Below are 21,202 nucleotides of genomic sequence, written 5' to 3' on the forward strand. Positions count from 1 at the left end.
TTCCTAGCAGATGCAGGCTCGTACCTAGTGCATACCTCGGCCAAAGGGAGTAGTCTCAGTGGTGGTGGACAGAAGACTGCTATGGTTGCAAAATTGGTCAGCAGATGCAACCTCTAAGGCAAACCTCCCAAAGATGCCCTTTAAGGGATCCCCTCCTATATGGAAGCAAATTGGAAAAGCTAGTCAGTAAGTGGGGTGAATATCCAGTGCCTCGGCTACCGGAAGATAAGAAAAGAAGATAAGAAAAAGAAGTTGCAGTGCCCTTCGCCCATGAGGGGTTGGGCCAGAGGCTCCCAGCACTTCTGGCCCTACAGAATCTCCTTATTTCAGACATCTCGGCCCTTGGGAAAGTCTCAGTTTTTGGAGCTGTCAACCAAGAAGAGGAACAGGTTCGGGCTCAGGTTCGACCTAAACTGCCCAATGAAGTTTGGCCAACCCATCCACGGGATGAGGAGATAGGGGGCTGACTATCCCTCTTCTACCAATGGTGGGTCGAGATCACGTCAGACAAATGGGTACTGGACATCATATGAGAAGGATGCCCTCTGGAATTTTGCAGCATCCCTCGGGACAGGTTCATGATGTCACCTTGCTACTCCCAGCACAAAAAACTGGCAGGGGAATCCACGTTGATAAGGCTCCTGAGTTTGAGGGCTATAACCCCGGTACCTACACCCTAAGTAAATACGTGGCGTTATTCCATCTATTTCATCGTACCCAAGAAGGAGAGTTCATTTCGACCCATCCTCGATCTCAAGAACGTCAGTCGTCATCTACAGATAATTCAATTCCGCATGGATACTCTTTGCTTCATCATAATGACTGCACAACTGAGAGAGTTCTTAACCTTCCTGGACCTCTCGGAGGCCTACCCTCATATTCCAATCCATCAAGACCACCAGTGTTTCTTACGCTTTGCGGTACTGGCTGCCATTATCGGTTCCAGGCGTTGCCTTTCGGCCTGGCAACCACCCCCAGAACTTTCTTCAAAATTATGGTGGTCGTGGCGGCAGCACTGAAGAAAGAAGAGATCCTGGTGCACCCTTACTTAGACAACTGGCTGATCTGGGAGAAATCATTGGAAAAGAGCCTCCAGGTGACCAGCAGGGTCAGATCCCTGCTTCAGGAACTCAGCTGAGTCATGAACATGGACAAGAGCAGTCTCAAGCCCTCCCTGTCCTTAGAGTACCTGGGAGTCTGGTTGAACACCAAGCAGGACAAGGTCTTCCTCCCTCCCTGAAGGCTAATGAAACTGATGTGGCAAGAGTGTCGGTTGATGAACACAATGTGCCCCAGGGCGTGGAACTATCTCCAGGTCCTCAGCCTCATGGAATCAACCCTGGAAATAGTACTGTGGGCGAAGGCACACATGCGGCCACTCCAACACTTCCTGCTCTCACGTTGGAACTCACTATCTCAAGGCTACTCAATCCGCCTCCACCTACCGATTGAAGTATGTTCTCGGCTCCACTAGTGGCTAAAGGAAGTTCACCTAAGCAAGGGTGTAAACCTGTCCCCACCAAACTGGATAGTCCTTACGATGGACGCGTGTTTCCAAGGATGGGGAAGCTCACTGTCAAGAACTGACAACCCAGGGGCGATGGACTGAGGAAGAGGTGCACTGAAACATAAACCGCATGGAAACGCGAGTGGTCAGATTAGCATGTCTGCAGTTTAGCCACAGGCTCCAAGGATAGGCAGTCCAAGTGATGGTGAGCAACAGGTTGTTTACCATTGCCATGACTGACCTAAGATTGTGTTCCTAGTTGAACCACTAGGGATGTGGATATAGGAGTGTAGTGTCAGGAGTCTTCTCCTTCTATGAAAGAGTATGTCTTTCAACTCCTCTCATGTTAGCTTACTTTGAATCCCCTTAAGGGGGAAGTCTCTGAGGCTCTGTCCCTTACAGTGTGTGCAGCCTCGATTCGTTTGAATCTGTGCCTCTTTCTTTTTAGGCTAGGATCTACAGGCACTAGGGGGGATGGCAGCGGTGCTTTTTGACTGTACTTATTGGTCCATGGATTACTGTGGTGGCTTGCCCTGTTTGAGTGGGTGGCTAATTTGGTTGTTTATGAATCTCAGCAATCAGTAACAGTAACCCATTCTTCCTTGGAGAGTAGAAAGATTTTTCGGGATTGGGAGGTGCCGATTCCCATTTTCTTCCTTTCCCTTTCTGAAGGGACAGGAAAGATACGACTGGGTTTTCCAGAGGTGTCTCTTATGGGTTCCCCCTTGGATGCTAGGTGGTCCACCCCTACAAGAGGTGGCCCTTGTTCTCAGTTTAACAAAAAAGTGATTTAATTATTTCTGACTGGCAATCGCTCTCTGTTCCCTGCGGGATCTGAGAGCAAGTTGCATGTTTGCATTCTTTCCTAAGTCATCCTAAGGTGCAGCAGATCTATTTCACAAGGGAGTTATTCTGGATTTGGTCTCCCCTGTCGTACCGAGGATTTTCCTTTCTGGACAGTTCTCCTAACCAAGATTAGAGGTTTCTCCCGCATAGGAGTCATCTTTTTGATACCTGTTGAGCACAATGTGCTGTTCTTGCAGATGACTGCTCTTGCTAGTCATTCTCACATGCGGGACCCCAACTCAGGGAAGAGCACTCTGGTCCATTTGTCTCCCAGTTGGCAGGTATGCCTTTCAACTTTTCGCCATATCTATAGCTGCATGAGTTAGAGAATGAAGGCCCCGCAACAGAGGTGCTACACTTTGTTGCCATAGCTTACGAGCTATAGTTCTTCCTTTTAGGAATAACTCTTGTCTGCGGGCTGGGAAGTCCTAGTATTGCAACCCTTGTTTCACATACTGGACCGTATGATTCCTGGGGGAAAGTATATGTAATCATGCCCTTGGGTACTGATACCTAGGCCAAGTTGTTGGGCAGTCTGTTCTGAGATCAGATTGACCCTGCCCTGTTACCCTTCGGTTGCCAGGTCAGTAAAATCCTACTTTTTCTACAGTGGTTTGCACTTGCAGCATCCCTGCTTTCTGTCTCTTGGTGGAGTGTTCTGGATTTCTTCCCTGGGAGGTTTGCTGTCAGTTTTGGCTGTTCTATCATGCTAAGAGGTCTACCTCGGGGTAACTCCCTATTGGAATCAGCAATGAGTTGTTTGGTTGGGGTTGATAATACAGCCTAGCGGCACTTTCTTATTCCTGTAGCCCTAGGATCTGCCTCTTTATGGTCTTCACTCCTTCTGACTTCCAGTTGAAATGTCAGTTAGGGAGGGGAGGGAGAAAAGCTAGGGCATTCATGGTATATCTTAGTGTATACTTGCAGGCATTAGTACACTACCTTTTCCCTGTTTTTTTGCCAAGTTCTGGCCAGTACTGCTTTTAGCTTTTCATACTTCACTGGGTTGACCAAAGAGCCTTGCTGCTTACCTGAGCTATCCTGTGGACAGGATGGATAGGCCTACCTTTTGACAGGGTGGAGTGTGGGTGAGCTTCAGGCCTAGCTTAACTCCCTAGTTGTCGGTTTTTGAGCTAGCAATTCCATTTGGGGATTGCCTTTTATCCCCTGATGCTCTTAATGTCTGTTCTGGGTGGTCATATCTGATTGGTACTTAGCAGGTAAGGTCTGTCAAATACCTGCCCTTTGTTGACGCTTATTATTCTAAGTGTTGCTTGGGTTTTTCTGCCCATTGTACCTGTTAGCCAATCATTGGATTCTCTTCGGCAAATGCATTCTGTTTTTCAGGTGCTAGTGGCCCACAGTTTCTTTCTGGAGAGCTCTCTGGCCCCAGTTGGATTTTTCATTGATCATGTGACACCGAGGGAAACTGTGCAGTCTTTGTCCAAGAATTCTTCTCTTGGTTGATTTTTCTAGGCCTTTTCCTGTACATAGGAGGATTTAGGCCTACTTTGCTTGTTGGGATTTGCAACAATCCCTGATTGTAAAATTTCTGTGAGGGAAAGTATGCTTCTCACTAGACGTTACATCACGACCCTGCCTTAGGCGCCTCTGCTGTGCATTGGAGTTTTGTGTGTCAGTTTAAATTATAATAACAATTATTGTGAGAAGAGCAGTTAACTCAGCATCTTTTATTTCATCATCCATGTGAAATCTGACCAGGCTAAACAGTTTCTCTCGAGGTATCTTAGTTTAAAACGCCGTTTAGCCCGGTCAGATTAAAATTTACTTGCCACCTGCTTGTAAGATGCAATAGAAGATGCCAAGTCTATAGCCTTTATTACAATATTTGCTATTATAATCTATCTATAACTTGCATGTATGAGAAATCCTCCCAACGCAGCCCCACGGTGAAACACGTTCATGTTGAGGGACTGTAAGATTTATATACACACCTCTTTTGTGATAAAGCTTTGGAATAAAACAGCAATATTGTGAATTAAAGACTTTGCTTTGAATAAATAGAACAAGCTGAACTTTTCATTACACATTCCTTCTTCCAATTATTTTGCATGTGTAATTTCTATTTACTCCACCTCTGCTCTACCAGAATTATGATTTTGAACTGTACTCACCAGACTATAGGTAACCAATGTAATCTTATTAGCATGGGTGTAATGTGCTACCAAACTGGAGTTACGGTGGTTATATGAGCAGCTGAATTTTGTACCAGCTTCATCGCCTGCGATATAGTCAGGGATAATCCAATGTATATGGCACTACAATAGATGAAGAAATGACTACAGTATGCATTAACTTTCTGTGTAACAAGCTATGTGCAATGGCCTGTTTAGAGTTACTTTGGTAGCACCACATATCATCTGCTACTTTTCTAATTTTTCTTTGCCATAGCTGCAAGGTAGGGAGAAAGAAGGAAGCTTCAGAGCACTTTCAGAGCTCCAATACCAGCAATTAAATAGTTGTTAAAAGAAAATGGAACTTCAGTATCATTTCTTAATCAAGACTGAGAAGCATTAATGCAGCAGGAATACAGTTCCTGATCTTCCAGGCAGATTTCCACAAAACATTCCAATACATCGATCTTTAGCTATGTTGCAAATTGGCCTGATTCTCATATTCCTTCCCAGCTCATTTGAGCAGCCTCAATTCAGCACTTTTGAAAATATTAATATTTATCAGAATTTGCAGATGATGTGACATTTATCCAGGACATTAAGTATCCTTCTGCTCTTTTTGTCAGTTCTACTTGACCAGCCATGGAGGCCAGTTGAAAAAGAACATGGATGAAAATGACAAAGGATGGGTCAACTGGAAGGTATGAGTATCTGATACTGTGTGGTGAGTGGACACATTCATTGCTAATAGAATTTCAGGAATACTGTTTGTACCTTTATTTCTCACCACAATTAGTAACAGCAAGGTAAGGGTACACCATTGAAACATTTCTATTTCTGTGAGATGAGAGCTGTCATATGGTATATTTATAAGCCCAATTCACAGTTCCTCTTGCAGTCTGAGGAATGCCATGGAAGCATTTTATCCCAAAAAGGAGAGTTAAGGCACCAGATGCCAGCCTTTCTAATGTATTATAACTCTGTGGCCTTTAGAAAAACTACAATATTTCTTAATAAAAAATATTTTGAAAAGGAGTCCGCCTGCACATGATACAAGAAATGGAGTATTCCAAATTAATAATCAGGAGTCTGATACTGGAGCACTGCTAAGATGTAGGTGGGTTTCTTCATGATAAAGCTACCTTGACGAGTTCTGAAAGGGCTCAATTATTGAATGCATGTAAATGAAAAGATATTATTTTGAGAGATCTCAGTTCTTGGACCTCTGCTGTCTCATTTGTTCCTGCAGTGCTCTTTTCCATCAATAAACAGGGTGATTTAGCCAAGACATGTGGGTGATGTCATCCAGCAGCACCAAACTGACCTCTTTCCAAGGTAGTAGGCCTTTGGCTCTACAGAGCATGTGTGGGAATTTCTGATCGGGCATTGTCTCATAGGGGTGTGCATTCGGATTGACCGCATTAGTAAAACGCAACTCATATTTTTTTTTAACTTAAAAAATTGATTCGACATAAACGATCGGATTTCCCACATATCGAACATAGATATGTTCGATATGTGGGAATCGCGATTGTTGAGCCAAAATAAAAATATAAACCCCCTCACCCTCCTTAATCCCCCCCCCCCCCGACTTACCACAACTCCCTGGTGATGGAGCGAGGAGTGAGGACGCCATTTCTGCAATCCTTGGCGAGAAGCATGTGACGTCGGCGGCACGTCGAGTGACGCCGGCGTCACGTGATTCCCGGCTCGTTCGCGCCGGACGGCTCGTTCGGCCCAAAAAGAACTTTTGGCCAGCTTGGGGGGGTCAGGAGGCCCCCCCCAAGCTGGCCAAAAGTTCTTTTTGGGCCCGAACGAGCCGTCCGGCGCGAACGAGCCGGGAATCACGTGGCGCCGCGTCACTCAGACGCGACGTCACGTGATTCCCGGCAAGTTCGCGCCGGACGGCTCGTTCGGCCCAAAAAGAACTTTTGGCCAGCTTGGGGGGGTCAGGAGGCCCCCCAAGCTGGCCAAAAGTTCTTTTTGGGCCGAACGAGCCGTCTGGCGCGAACGAGCCGGGAATCACGTGACGCCGACGTCACGTGATTCCCGGCAAGTTCGCGCCGGACGGCTCGTTCGGCCCAAAAAGAACTTTTGGCCAGCTTGGGGGGGTCAGGAGGCCCCCCAAGCTGGCCAAAAGTTCTTTTTGGGCCGAACGAGCCGTCCGGCGCGAACTCGCCGGGAATCACGTGACGCCGCGTCACTCGACGTGCCGCCGACGTCACATGCTTCTCGCCAAGGATTGCAGAAATGACGTCCTCACTCCTCGCTCGATCACCAGGGAGTTGTGGTAAGTCTGGGGGGGGGATTAAGGAGGGTGAGGGGGTTTTAAATTTTTTTTTTGCACATATGTACATATACCCAACTCATTGGATTTTTTTTATGTCCATATTGGCCGCAAGTGGGACCCCCTTTCGGACATAAGAAATATGAACATAAAATTTTGCTCTGCACATCCCTGTTGTCTCATGAACCCCATCTGTCTTTTTTGTTCACCCGAGCAACTGCACAGACATGAACCTTTATCTCTTTATGCTTTTTCTTATAACTATATTTTTCTTCTATCTAAAAGTTGCCTCTCTGCTTCAGCAGCTCCCCAAACACCACTTCTCAGTGCTATCTCTCAAAAAACAAAAAAAAAAAAAAAGGAGAAGAAAAGATTTCTTCCTCATGATGTCAGGAAAGAAGGCGGCCACAATAATTGGTTTTAAGGACTGTTTGCGGCAAAAAAATGTCCATTATAGATGGACATGAACTTTGTTAAGTTTGCCTGGGTTCTGACCATGACCAGGCTAATTGTTCTAACTGCGGACTGTGTCCCCACGTACACTGAAAGCAATGACCTATAAAAAATAAAGGAAGTTTGAAAAGCTAGGAAAAGCCACAGTCTGTCTTCATCCTGAAGTACATCCTTGTCTGCCTCACCGAGAAAAGTTGAGCAGGAGCTCCTCCAAATTGCCTCCCTTAATGGCAGAGCAGGCTGGATCTTCTCGGTCGAGTAGACAGTTGGCATGCATCGAAAAGAAGACACACCACCTTGTAGAAAATTCTGAGCACTCTGCATCGAAAAAGCATAGAGGCTGAAGTGCACTGGTGCCATCGATGCATGGAGCACCATCAATGCATAGAGCTGCATTGGCACCGTTGATACACAGAGCATTGTTGGCACCATTGGTGCCGTCAATGCATAAAGCTCCGGCACCATTAGCACATAAGTCTTTCTTTCATGCATCACTCCTCAATGCCTTTGCCATCAGAAAATCAATGCATTGAGCCGCAACTCTTTCCACGCAATTGTATGCTCAAATGACTCTATAAATGGGATCAGAGGGAGACATGGTATTTCTGCCTCCGCCAATCACAAGAACTACTTTGCCAACAAAATTACTGGATCAAAGGCTATGACTAGAAACACCAGATCGCATCTGTTTGGTAGTGCCTCTTATTCCTAACTGACCTCTGATTCAAATTTTAGAATCTGGAAGATATTCAGGTCTTAGTCTCAGAAGATGTTGTGAACCTGCCTGCGACGGGCATGGGCAGGTCCCCTACCTCTCTCCCAGCTGCTCTCTTAGCTCAGCAGGCTTCTGCTGATGCTGTAGGCCGCAGCCATCTCCTGCCCTCGCCAGGAGCCTTCCTCTGTGGCTGAGGCTGCCGCTCCTACTCCATCTTCGCTTTTGGAGCCACTACCGAGGTCTTCAGACAGCAGGGAAGCTGTCCCTGCCGATGCCTGCTTCTTCCCTACATCTTCGCGGCAGGGAGCTGCTCCTCCTTGGGCCCTCCACGCGGCAGGGACACCGCCAGCATCTCTGTTTCTTCCGGCTGCTCCTTAGGCACGGGAGTGCGCCTCTCTCCTGCTCTTAGAGGGCCAGCGGCAGGAAAAGCTCCGCGGCCCTCAGAGATGACATCAGCCAGTTCTGCTTCAGCCCTATAAATAGGGCCCTTTGCCAGTCCCTCGTTGCCTTCGCAAGGAGACAGTTCGCTCCTGGATGTTCCAGTCCATTGGTCCAGGAGTCTTCTGAGGTCCATTGCTTCTTCAAGGTCCTGTGTTTCTCGTTTGAGCTCCTTTGGCTTCGTCCGAGCCTTTGTTCCTGGAAATCCTGATGTTCCATGTCCAGATGTCCCATTGTCCTGTGAGTTCGTTCCTGAAAGCCTTGATGTTCCAGATGTCCTGTTGTTTTGTGGTTTTGTTCCACATCCTGATGTTCCTGTTATCTTGATCCTGACTCCCTTGTCTTCACCTCTACATCCAGTTCCCAGGTTCCTTGTGCCTACCTCTCCTGGGGTGCCATGTCATGGTCCATGACCAGCCCTGGAGTGGCTCTGTAGGGTGCCTCTTGGTTCAATGCCTTCTTCTCTTCTGCAGTGCAAGCCTCCGGGAGACTTCTGTTTTTAAAGCCTTGTTCCTGTGTATCTTGTTCCCGGTCTAAGGAATCCCCTTGTGTCTGCTCCGTCCATGTCTAAGACTCTGCCGGAACCTGCTCCGCTTCAGCGTGGTCCACAACCAGCCACAGGCGGCTGTGTAGGGCACGCCCCTGTGCAGGTCTCTACTGAATCTTCGCCTTGTTCCAGTCTCAATCTCCATTATCCTGTCTGGAGTCTGCTTCGTGTACAGCATGGTCCGCGACTAGCCATGGGCGGCTAAGTAGGGTGCGCTACGATGCAGTTCTCACCCACTGCTTTACCTGACTTCTGAATCCTTGCTTGAAACTCCTGCGTAACCCGAATCCTTGCTTGAAATGCCTGATTAACCTGAGTCCTCACCTGAGTCTTCGTCTGCGTATCCGAGTCCATCTGAACCTTCTGAGTACCCAGTCTAAGTCTAAGTACCCAGTCTACGTCTGAGTCTTCATGTTCCTGCCCTCAGCCTCTGTCTTGTCTCATGTACTCGTCGTTCCCTAGTGGCGGGTCCGAAAGGGCTTTTGAGTACGCACCTGTACGCACCAGTGTTGCTAGGTCACACTGGTGCGTACAGGTCCAGCGAAGGGCGGGCCCAGCCTGGTTCCTGTTCCGTATTCCCTCGCTTGTCTTCAGTCCAACCTTGCTCCTGTCCTGCCCATGCTCGGGCATGCCTCGCCTGCCTCGAAACCAGAGTTTCTCTGGGGTCGAGCTGTGGCCCAAGAACACACATTCTTCTAGGAAGTGGAACCGCTCTCCTAGCGTTTCCCAACAGAAGAGGATGTTCCACCAGCCATGCTTTGTTAGAGGGCACATCAGCAATTGACCAAGTAGCGGAGTTAGTGAAAGATTTCTTTACCTTTTTGGTGGCTAAAGAAAAAGAGGGCGCACCATTCAACCTCTCCTTTCTATGATATCAACTTTATTCCCATGAGCGGGAGTCCCACTATCTCCAGTTCATACTTGTATGCCATTAGAACCTTCTGCAAGGAAGTTCTAGCCCATCTTCTTCACTTGCAGTAGACTCTCTAGCCACTTAGAGGAGGTCCATCAGTGATATATCCCTCTGAGGCGACCAAGGACCCCCCCCCCCCCCCTTTTCAATCGTCATCTTAATCATTGGAATCCTGGATTAGCACGCCCTCCTCTCTAGGCTTTGAAAAGGGTTCGACTGGGATATCATCTGAATCCCCCCTTCCTCCACCAGAACTTCTGGAACACTTATCTCTCCCAGAAGACCTTTCCTTCTGCAAGCATTTGGACAACTTGGGGAAAGCCCTTGGAGTAAATGTGTGCGACAACAAAGACCATTGCACAAATGTTATGGGTCTCCTCTAAATTCTTGAAACACCAGCGGAGCAAGCAGCCATTCTGGTCCATTTTAATCCTACAAGAATTACAAATGAGAATGAGGGAAAAATCTATTACCTGCATCCAAGTATCAAGGAAACTTGACCTTAAATATAGGGTACAAAAATCTCCAGGGTTTGGAATTGTACAGCTAATTAGTTGTAGTAGAATTGTCTCTAAAGAAAGCAAAGAAAACTAAGATTTCTCAGAGGACAAGCAGGATGGTAGTCCTAACACATGGGTGACATCATTGGATGGATCCAGGAACGGAACTTTGATCTCAAAGAATTCTAGAGCTTTCAAACATACCCTACTGAGCATGTGCAGCTTTAGTTATCACCATGCCCCCCCCCCCCCCCCCAGGCAGAGTCCCTTAGTCTCTCTTTTTCCTCTGAACCATGTGGTCACGGTATTCAGCTTTGCATTCTCCTCACAGTTTAGTTGTGATTTTTTTCTGGATCTGCAGCTGTTTTTCTTTTCCTTACTGTAGTTTTTGTTTCTTATTTTACTTTTTCTCTCCCTTTCAACTTTCTGCCAGCCGCATGGCGGGCCTTGGTCATTGTGCAGCTTGGTAGAGTCTACTTCTAATTGTTAATAAATGGTGCATCTGCAATTAGTTTGTGTCCTCTTTTTACACTGTCTGTTTTTGGTGCCTTCATCTGGTGCAGATGCAGTCTGTCCGTGTTCCATGTAGGCCACTGAGCCTACATGTTGTTTCACCGATTGATTGTCATTGATGGAGGCACGGACAGTGAAAGTATCCAGCGTCGCACTAGTCCTGTGGGAGGAGTGCTTAACATGTCCATATTCTAAGGAGCTAGTCTCCACAGGCAAGTTCCCTGGATGACGTAGCCTCCCCTCCTGCTTGCCACTGATGGGCAATGCAGCCTCTTTGTGAGAGAAGGGTGAGCAGTAGCCTGAGCAAGCATTGTTGCTGCTGCACTTTTGCTGCCATGCCTGGTATCGGTTGCTCATTCACATCTATGACCAGTGCACTGATCGGACACATCGATGTAGGACTGTCAGGGACTGGGACTGCTGTTGGGTACCAAATCACTCTTGATGCCAACGAGATACCAGGGCGTTCTTGATAGCATTGATGATGTGAGGGCCATTGACCGTGGGCACCTTCGAGTGCTGTGCATGCTGTCAATTAATGGTTCCAGGGCGTAGGCAACGGCGGATGCTCTAGATGCCATCATGCACCATGGACTCTCGATGCACCAAAGTAATGATATCAACCCAAGCATCCTTGACTGCCATGGGCATCGATGTACCAGGATAACTGCATTGTCTGGTGTTGCGGTCCATACCGTTTTGAGAACCAGGCCTGCCATGGTCATCCTCAAAGCCATTGAAGCTGCCCTCAATGCCATCAAGGTGCGTGGCCACCCTCAAAGCCACTGAGGTGCGGGATCGGCCTAGATGCCATTGAGGTGCAGGGCCCCCTTGACCGAGTGCATGGAGACTATTGGGTATGTTTGCCAACAATGCTGTTCGTGGTTGCTCTCAATGATGTCACACACAATCTCACTAGGGCACCATCGAGTGCCTGGGAGCCCTCTCCCGATAGGGGCTTCAGACAGATGGGTGGCCACGGTGCTGTTGAGTGCCAGGTTTGCCATCGACCTGAGATGCCCTGGCATGCTAAACCATCCAGCATGCACCATGTCCCGATACCCTCGAGGTTATCAAACATTGAGGGCACCGGGTAACCTCCTTTCCAGTGTATGAAAGGGCACTGGGGGGCATTAAGATGTGCCATCGATGGCATATGACTGTTAGGTGCCCAGAGCCACTGATCAGCACCAAATGCTCTAGGGTCGCAATGCAGATATGAAGTAAGATGGACGCCATCTCAGCTGGTGTGGATAGGCATAGACGCTGTTGAACCTGAAGCATTGACATCCTCGGGTGCATAGCTGAGCCAAGGGCAAGAATGGAGGACACTGGCTATCATCAGTTCCTTTGGGCACCAAGGCGGTGTGTTGGTTCCATGGGGCATCCAGTGGTGCGTTGGTGCCTCAGGGCCTCCGCCTTCGGGCACCACAGGCTCATCTATACTGCTGAACCATAGACATCTTCAGACATTGGTCTCCATCAGTGCTACTGACCCTCAGACATTTTCAGCTAGCCATCGGCACCTTTGGGTGCCAGGTACATCATGAGTGCAACTAGGCTGTCACTGTCTGCAGTTGCCTGGGGCACCATCAATAGCGCTGCATGCTGTTGTACATGCCGGGCACCTGTGATGCAATTAAGCGGTGCTGGAGCCTTGGGTGCGGCGTCATTGATGCCATTGATGCAATCCATCGCTAGTGAGAGCCGAGGGTGCTATTGGCACCAGGAGCGCCGTAGTCACTATGGCCAGAAGTGGACTCGGTCGGAGGTTGCAGGGTATCACCACAGAACTCCATGGACTTCCCTTCCTCCATTATCCAGTAGAAAGGGAAGTGAGCCTTCACACCCCCAATTAAAGGACTGCAATTAGCCTCTTAGAGTTGTTCAGGTACTGTGAGTACTATGGGGGCAATTCTGCCTACCAACACGGCAGCCATAGAACTCCAGTGGCATTGAGGAAAACATCGACACACTGTATCTGCTGACTCTTTTAAGAGTTGTAACAGTAGAGTGCTTCATGCAAAGTCAGGAATGGTGGGAGTCTGCTCCTTCAGGTGCCCTAGGCGCTGATGGGCAGCATTCTCATGGCTGTACCAAGCCAGAGATAGCGGAACTACCATAATCATATCAAGGTATCAGCTTTCTCATCTGTTTCACACCTTTGGGTGCAATGGGACACTAGCAAGGAGGACACCATCATAAACTTTTGGATTGCTTTTTTTGTAGTGCACAGCCGCCAAATCTTAACAGGTGGTGTTAGGTACCTGCTGTACCTTGGGATTCTACCCACAGGTGCGGTGATGGAATGTGTATGTGCACCATCATATGCAAGATGGGTATCCTACGTGAGTACTGGTCATCGCGCTTTAAAGCAGAGGACTCCAATTAACCTCTGGTGTAGGTGTGTGGGTGTTTCCCTCATGGCGAGCACACTATGTTGTGCGCCGTTGCCACAATTCTGACATAAGCCTGTGTTCCTGGTTGAACCACTAGGGGTGTGGCTACGAGGAGGGTATAGTCAGGAATATTTCCCTCCCACAGAAGAGGGCTGTATCTTTCAACCCCTCCCCTATTAACTTACATTTAAATCCACTTAGGGTGGAAGCCTCTGGGGCTCCATCGCTTGCAGGTCCGTTGCCAGGCTGGAGCCTTGATTCTTTTGAATCAGGGCAGCTCCTTGCAGGCCAAAACCTGCGGGTGTTGGGGAGACAGCAGCAGCGGTCATTGGATCATTCTCGCTGGTCCATGGATTTCTATGGTATCTTATCACTTGACTAGGTGGCTGCCTCTTGCCAATTTGGTCGCTTATGAAACTCAGCAATCAGCAACTGTAACCCTCTCTCCCCGGGAGAGTAGGAAGGGTTTTCAGGATCAGGAGGCCAAGATTCTCATTACTTTCCTGTCCCTCTAGATAGGGGATATATGACTGGGTTCCCCCTGGGCTACCAGGTTGTCCGCCCCTACAAAGGTTGGACCTCGTTTCCTGAAGAAAGGATTTCATCACCTCTGACGAGAGGTTGCGCTTTGTTCCCCATGGAATCCAAGAGCAAGACAGGCATTAGTGCTTGTCCCTAGGTCATCTTGTGGCACAGCAGGTATGTTTCACGAGGGAGTCACTCCGGATTTAGTCTCTCTGTCATACTGGGGATATCCCCTTCTGGCCACTCCCTGGCAAAAATTATGGGTTTTCCCACGTGGAAATCACACTTTTCTTACCTGTGGAGAAACTGTTTGCATATGACCGCTCTTGCCAGTCTTTCTTGCATGTGGGACCATACCTCAGTGGGGAGGGTTCTGGTCTAGTTATATATCAGTTGGCAGGTGTGCCTTTCAACCTCTCACCATATCTATGGCTGCGTGAGTTGGGGTATGAGGGAGCATGCAACAGAGGTGATACACTTTTGTTGCGGTGGCTTGTGAGTTATACTTCCACCTTTTAGGGATAAACCTGTCCTTAAGCAGGGAAGTCCTGGTTCAGGCAACCGTTGTCCATCTCGTGGAATGAATGATTCTATGGGGAAGGTATGTGTAATCCTGGTCTTAGGTATTGATTCCTAAACCAGATTGTTGGGCGGTCTATCCTGAGATCAGACCTACCCTGCCCTGATACCCTTCGGATTGCCAGGTTGGTAAAGGAATCCTGTTTCTACAGGGGATTACACTCGCAGCATCCCTGCTTTCTGACCCCTGGAGGATGTCATCCCCAGGATGTTGGCTCTCAGTTTCAGCTTTTCTTATCATGCTGAGATGTCTGCACTGGGGGAAGGGGGGGGGAGTAAACTCCTAGTGCAATCAGTAGTGCGTTGTTGGTTGTTAAAAAGAGCCTATGGCTTTTTCTTATCCCGGCAACCCTGGGGGTCTGCCTCATTGTGTTTTTTGCTCTTTCCAACTTCCGGTCAGAATGTTTAGGAGGGGAGGGGGAAGGAGGAGAGAAAAGCTAGGGCGTTCGAGGTATATCTTAATGTATACCTGCAGGGATTGGTGTACCACTTTTTTTTCCTGACCTTTCACCAAGTTCTGGCCACTACTGCCTTTAGCTTTTCATACTTCACTGGGTTGACCAAAGTGCCTTCCTGCTCACTTGAGCTATCCTGTGGACTGGATGGATAGGGCCTACCCTTGCAGGTGAGTGTGGGCGAGCTTCAGTACTAGCTTAACTCCCTACTTGAAGTTTTTGGGTTAGCAGTCCCTTGCTTTGCATCCTCTCACACTCTTGACGTCTGTCCTGGGTGGTCAGATCTGTCTAGTACATTGGCAAGTAAAGTCAGCCACAGACTTAGCCGTCATTGTCGCTTCTCTCTCCCAAGTGTTTGCTTGGGTTTTTTTCTGCTCATTATGCCTGTTGGCCAATCAGTTGGTGCATTTCTGCAAAGGCATTCTGTCCTTCAGATGTTAGTGGCCCACAATTTCTTTCTGGAGGGCTTTCTGGCCCCAGTGGAGTTTCTTCGTATGCCTTGTAACACCAAAGGAAACTGTGCAGTTTTCATCCAAGATTTCTCCTCTTGGTTGATTCTGTAGGCCTTTTCTTGCTATCTTGCTGTCTGGGTTCGCTGATCCAAACCCTGGCTGTAATAGTCCTGTGAGGCAAAGTATGCTTTTTGTTGAAGTTGATATTAGTCCTCACAAAACCCACCCACCTTCCCTGGGGGTTGTTTTTTTCCATTTATTAGTTTTAGCATGGCTGAGGGACTTTGCCTAGGGGCTAGGGTGAAAACTGCAGCTGCACATGCTCAATAGGGCATGTTTGAAAGCTCTAAAATTTGAGATCAAAGTTCCGTGCCGGACTTCATCCAATGATGTCACCCATGTGTGAGGACTAATATCCTGCTCTCCTCGGAGAACACCTGTTACGGGGGGGCGGGGCAGGCATGATGGTCGCCCTGCTTGGCAGAAGGCATTCAGCAAGGCCAAGTTGACACGGCTGGTATTTTGGGTAACCATGTGGCTTGAGTACCGGAACTGGTTTGAATGTTTGCAATAAAGCTGCAGCCTTATACATCTAGTTGCTACCTCTGTTTGTGTTGTGTTGTGTGGTGCGGATCTTGGGAGGGGGTGAGCCAATACATTCATAGCACCTCCCAGTGTTAAAGGTTAGGGAGCCCATACCATTCCTTTTCAGAATGAAGGGGCTTAGAGATTCCAGGAAAGCCCGTGTCAAATCAATTTCCTGGAATTGTGGATGATCAGAAACACTCTAACAATCTTTATTTGAATATTCAGGGTAAAAACTGCCCTCATTCAGATAAACAACCAGGTTGCCCATGTTCTTGGATTTTTTTTGTCTAGAAGCGATAGAGATGGGAATGGGCCATCCAGCATCATGCCATGCTGCCTACCCTCCAGGTATCCTCCAATACGCTAGCAGATCACCTCAACAGGATCTTGAAATCACACGAATGGTTTTCTGCAGCAATCAAAAAGCCAACAAGCTGCTTGTTTCAGTCTATGGGGACTTCCAACAATAGACCTATTTGCATTAGAACAAGATAAACTATAAAAGTTTTGTTCCATTCTTTCCAGCAAACTCAGAACGGCTCAGGATGCTTTACTACTTTACTGAAATGCAGATCTTGAATGTGCTTTTTCACTGATCCTAATAATATCCAGTAATGTGCAAAAGGTGCTCAAAGATCCTGTCTAATCTTCATAACTCTACTGTGTCCTAGACAATTTTGGTTTGTATATCTAGTAAAACTATTCAACAGTCCTCCGATCCATCTCGGATCAGATTAGGCCTTATTAACCCAAGGAGGAGGATGCCTATTTAGTCTAAACTTACCATCCCTCAGTAATCACAGGCTTGTCTGTACCCAAAGAGGTTGAGGACATAATAGTATCTGCAAGAAAACCATCAACTAGGAAAGCCTATAGTTTTTAAATGGAAAGATTTTCCACATAGTGTTAGCAAAATTTCTTGGATGTTTTCTCATGGAAACCAAAAACTTAACCTCTTGCTTTCTCTATCTGCTTTGGGACTCAGCACGTCATTGGTGAGTGCACATCTTGGTGCTATAGCTACCTATAATACTCAAATCAAGAGTAAACCTCTCTACTCATCCGCTAGAAAGGTTTATGGCATTCTAAACCTCCAGTCACAAAGCCACCTGTTTTATGGGATATAAACGTGGTCCTAGTGAAACTCATGAACCTGCCATTTGAACCATTGGAATTGGCTTCTCTCAAGTTCCTTATATGGAAAGTATTGTTATTGGTAGCAGTAATATCAGCTAGAAGGGTTCATGAACTTCAAGCTCTAATTCATTACTTACCCTACATACACTTCTTCCACAATAGGGTAGTGCTCTGCACCTGTTCAAAGTTCCTACCAAAATTAGTATTCGGTTTCCATATTAATCAAGCCATCATGCTCCCTATATTGTTTGAGGGAGATGAAAGCCCTCCACACCTTAGGTTGTAAGCTAGCCTTGGTTTATTACAAAAGAAGAACTCAGTCACATCGGCAAGCTTCCTAGTTCTTTGTCTCTTATGATCCTAACCAACCAGACATATGGCCAAATGAAACATTATCCAGTTGGCTAGCAAATTGTATTGCAAATTGCTATACTCTTAACAGATTCCCAGATTATCAAAACTCATTAAGTGAGAATCATGGCTGCATCAGTGGCCCATCTACAAGCTGTACCTCTTGAAAACAGCTGCAAAGCTGCAACTTGGTCATCAGTATACACCTTTATGTCCCATTACTGTCTGTGCAATTTATCAAAGATTGCCAGTAAATTCAGACAAGCAGTTTTATGTATCCTGTTCACCCCAGCAGTCCATCCTCCACAGTGGGGACTGGATTTCTTTTTCAGTTAATAGGCCGCTGAAACCCTCAGCTCGGGACTCCCCACATGTCATGGCTAATTCAACTCTGCTTATCGATGTGGGGAAAAAGTAACTTTCCTTACCGTAAATGGTGTTTTCTGTAGATAGTAGGATGAATTGGCAATACTAAACACCTGCTTCCCTGAAGAGTTTCCTACGTAGCTAGATTAGCTCACAAATTGACTGACTGATGTTGTTCACAAAGCAATGCCAGAGCAGAAAATTCCCACACAATGCTCAGTGGAACAAAAGCTCTGCTAGCTTTCAGGCTGATACAGTAAAAATCACGGGAGGGTGGCCACTCTCCTGTGCGCACGATTCAGAAAAAAAAATTATTCAAATTAGGACTCGCGGTAAAAAGAGGCGCTAGGGACACTAGCGCGTCCCTAGCGCTTCTTTTTTGACAGGAGCGGTGGCTGTCAGCAAGTTTGACAGCCGATGCTCAATTTTGCTGGCGTCTGTTCTCAAACCCGCTGACAGCCACAGGTTCGGAAACCAGATGCCGGCAAAATTGAGCGGTTTTCAAACCACTGGGCGATTTTTAATTTTTTTTTTTTTTAATGATTTTTAATTTTTGGGACCTCAGACTTAATATCGCCATGATATTAAGTTGGAAGTCCCAAACGCGAGTTAACAGTGCGCTCCACCGGAGCGCACTGTTAACCCGCTGTACTGTATCGGCCTGTTTGAGAGTTCTGTTTGGTGCCGTTGGATGACATCACCCACATGTCATGATAATTCATCCTGCTATCTAGGAAAAGCAAAACTTGCTGTTCTAGTGCACCAGTAATGTTTCTCATAGAGGCTATCGGCTAGAGCTTCTGTAAAATATAACGGACTGACATACCAATGGTGAAGCTTATCTGCTCTTGTATATCAGTTATTTAGAGCCTTCTCTTTTTACGAAATATTCATTTGTTCTATGCAAAATCAGGGTTGCTTTTATCATAAAGTTTCTTTTGAATGCTTCCCTTGAGTACTTGTCTTGCTTTTTCTATTAAGTGAGCACAGGAGTTTTGTGACGTTGACCTGCTTTTTGAGTACTTTTTGAGCACTTTTTAAAAAGTTACCAAAAGGAATGCTTTGGTTGACTGAGAGGTGGGAATATATATTTTTTTTTACTAACTGTGCTTTGTTGAAAATCTATAAAAAGGCCTTCAAAGTGCTGAAGAATTTCATTTTGTAGAAATGGAAACACATGAAGAAGATGATATATGTAGTCTCAGAGGCTCTTGCATTACAACATCATTTTTTCTTTTTGGCATTTTAAGGTATCCCAAACAACTAAGACTATAGTTTTTATAGAAACCTTTACATGTTTTTTTTTGTTTTTGTTGTAAGGATATCTTTGTCCACTCAGAGCACTACAGTGAGTTGATAAAGAGCGAAGACCTGGTGTACCTGACTTCTGATTCCCCCCATGTGCTGGAAGAACTGGATGAAAGCAAAGCATATGTGATAGGAGGCCTGGTTGACCACAACCACCACAAGGTCTGCAATAATTTTATGTGCAGTTCATGCATTTGCAGGTTTTAATTTAATACACATTTTTTCCATTGATAAGCAGGCTTAATTAGCCATTACATGTAAGTGACATCATCCTGCAGCACTGAACAAGCTTGTCTCTCCAAACTGTAGAGCTTTGAGCTCTGTTGAGCATGTGCAGGAGTTACCTCATGCGCCACCTCAAGTCATTTTTTTGTCTGAGTTGAAGCACAGATGTGAACTTGGTGTCACAATCCTGCCTGCTAGGCAGCCTCCCCACCAGCAGAGGTCCTCATGGAGACTCTCCTGTGCTAACCACCTACTTGATGCTCCCATGATGCCACAGGATCAGCCCTATTTAGCCCTGCCTCTCCCCCAACTGTGTGCTGCTTCATTAAGTCACCTTGGCTCTTTGCATTGGCCCGCCTTGCCTTGCTTTCCTTCTGTGTGGCCCCATGTTCTCCTTGTTCTGTGGCCTCCTTGGCCTTCTTGCCCAGCCCTGTGGTCTTCAGGCCTATTAGCCTCGCTCTGCTTTGCTTTGTGGCCTGCTTAGGCCTCTTTGTCTGTTTCTCCCTTGTCTTGTTTTAAATATACCTTGCTTTGTGTTAAGTTTCCTGTTAGCCTGTGTTGTGCATCCTTTGCCCTGTTCTCATGGTCCTGTTCGTGTTTCTTTGCTTCCGTGTTTACTGAAGAGGATATTGGAAAGATACCCGTTCTGGAGAAGGTTTTCATGGGGTGATAATTCAGATCAACTGAACCAAATCATGGTGAACCTAGTACCTGTGGTAGTCCTGAGTGACAAACTGAAGAGTAGTAAATCACCTGGACTGGATGGTATACACCCCAAGGTTCTGAAAGAACTAAAAAATGAAATTTCAGACCTATTAGTAAAAATTTGTGACCTATCATTAAAATCATTCGATGTACCTGAAGATTGGAAGATGGCCAATGTAACCCCTATATTTAAAAAGGGATCCAGGGGTGATCCAGGAAACTAAAGACTGGTGAGCTTGACTTCAGTGCTGGGAAAAATCGTGGAAACTGTTATAAAGAGTAAAATCACAAAACATTTACATATACATGGTTTAATGGGACACAGCCAGCATGGATTTACCCAAGGGAAGTCTTGCCTCTCAAATCTCCTACGTTTTTTTTTTGAAGGGGTGAATAAAAGTGGACCAAGGTGAACCGGTAGATGTGGTGTATTGGATTTCAGAAGGCATTCGACAAAGTCCCGCATGAGGCTTCTAAGAAAACTAAAAAGTCATGGGTAGGAGGTGATGTCATTTTGTGGATTGCAAATTGATTAAAAGACAGGAAACAGAGTAGGGTTAAATGGTCAATTTTTACAGTGCAAAAATAGTGGAGTGCCTCAGGGATCTGTACTTGGACTGGTGCTTTTAATATATTTATAAAGGATCTGGAAAGGGGTTCAGCAAGCGATGTGATCAAATTTGCAGATGACACAAAATTATGCAGAGTAGTTAAATCTCAAGCGGATTGTGATGAATTGCAGGAGGACCTTGTGAGACTGGAAGATTGGACTTCAAAATGGCAGATGAAATTTAACATGGACAAGTGTAAAGTGATGTATATAGGGAAAAATAACCCTTGCTATAGTTATACAATGTTAGGTTCTATCTTAGGAGTTACCTCCCAAGAAAGAGATCTAGGCGTCATAATGGATAATACATTGAAATTGTTGGCCCAGTGTGCTGTGGCAATCAAAAAAGCAAACAATGTTAGGAATTATTAAGAAGGGAATGGAAAATAAAATGGATTTTATAATGCCTCTGTATCTCTCCATGGTGAGACCGCACCTTGAATACTGTTTGTAGCTCTGGTCATCACATTTCAAAAAGGATATAGCTGCACTGGAGAAAGTGCAGAGAAGTCCAACCAAAATGATAAGGGGCATGGAACGGCTGCCCTGTGAGGAAAGGCTAAAAAAGTTAGGGCTGTTCAGTTTGGAGAAGAGACGACTGAGGGGGGAATATGATAGTCCTTACATGATTTTGTAGACTTGAACAAG

At 46.4% G+C, this 21,202-nt stretch overlaps 1 protein-coding gene across 3 annotated transcripts in view; it reads left to right on the forward strand.

The window, feature by feature from the left end:
* TRMT10A (tRNA methyltransferase 10A) overlaps positions 1–21,202 on the forward strand; it is a 102,180-nt gene that overhangs the window by 63,307 nt on the left and 17,671 nt on the right. For all 3 annotated transcript variants that reach the window (XM_029597290.1, XM_029597281.1, XM_029597272.1), the window contains 2 exons: positions 5,115–5,189; positions 19,027–19,176. In XM_029597290.1, coding sequence (XP_029453150.1) covers positions 5,115–5,189; positions 19,027–19,176 — 225 coding nt within the window. The remainder of the gene's footprint in view (positions 1–5,114; positions 5,190–19,026; positions 19,177–21,202) is intronic.

The sequence above is a fragment of the Rhinatrema bivittatum genome, chromosome 1 (assembly GCF_901001135.1).
Source record: "Rhinatrema bivittatum chromosome 1, aRhiBiv1.1, whole genome shotgun sequence".
Classification (NCBI taxonomy): domain Eukaryota; kingdom Metazoa; phylum Chordata; class Amphibia; order Gymnophiona; family Rhinatrematidae; genus Rhinatrema; species Rhinatrema bivittatum.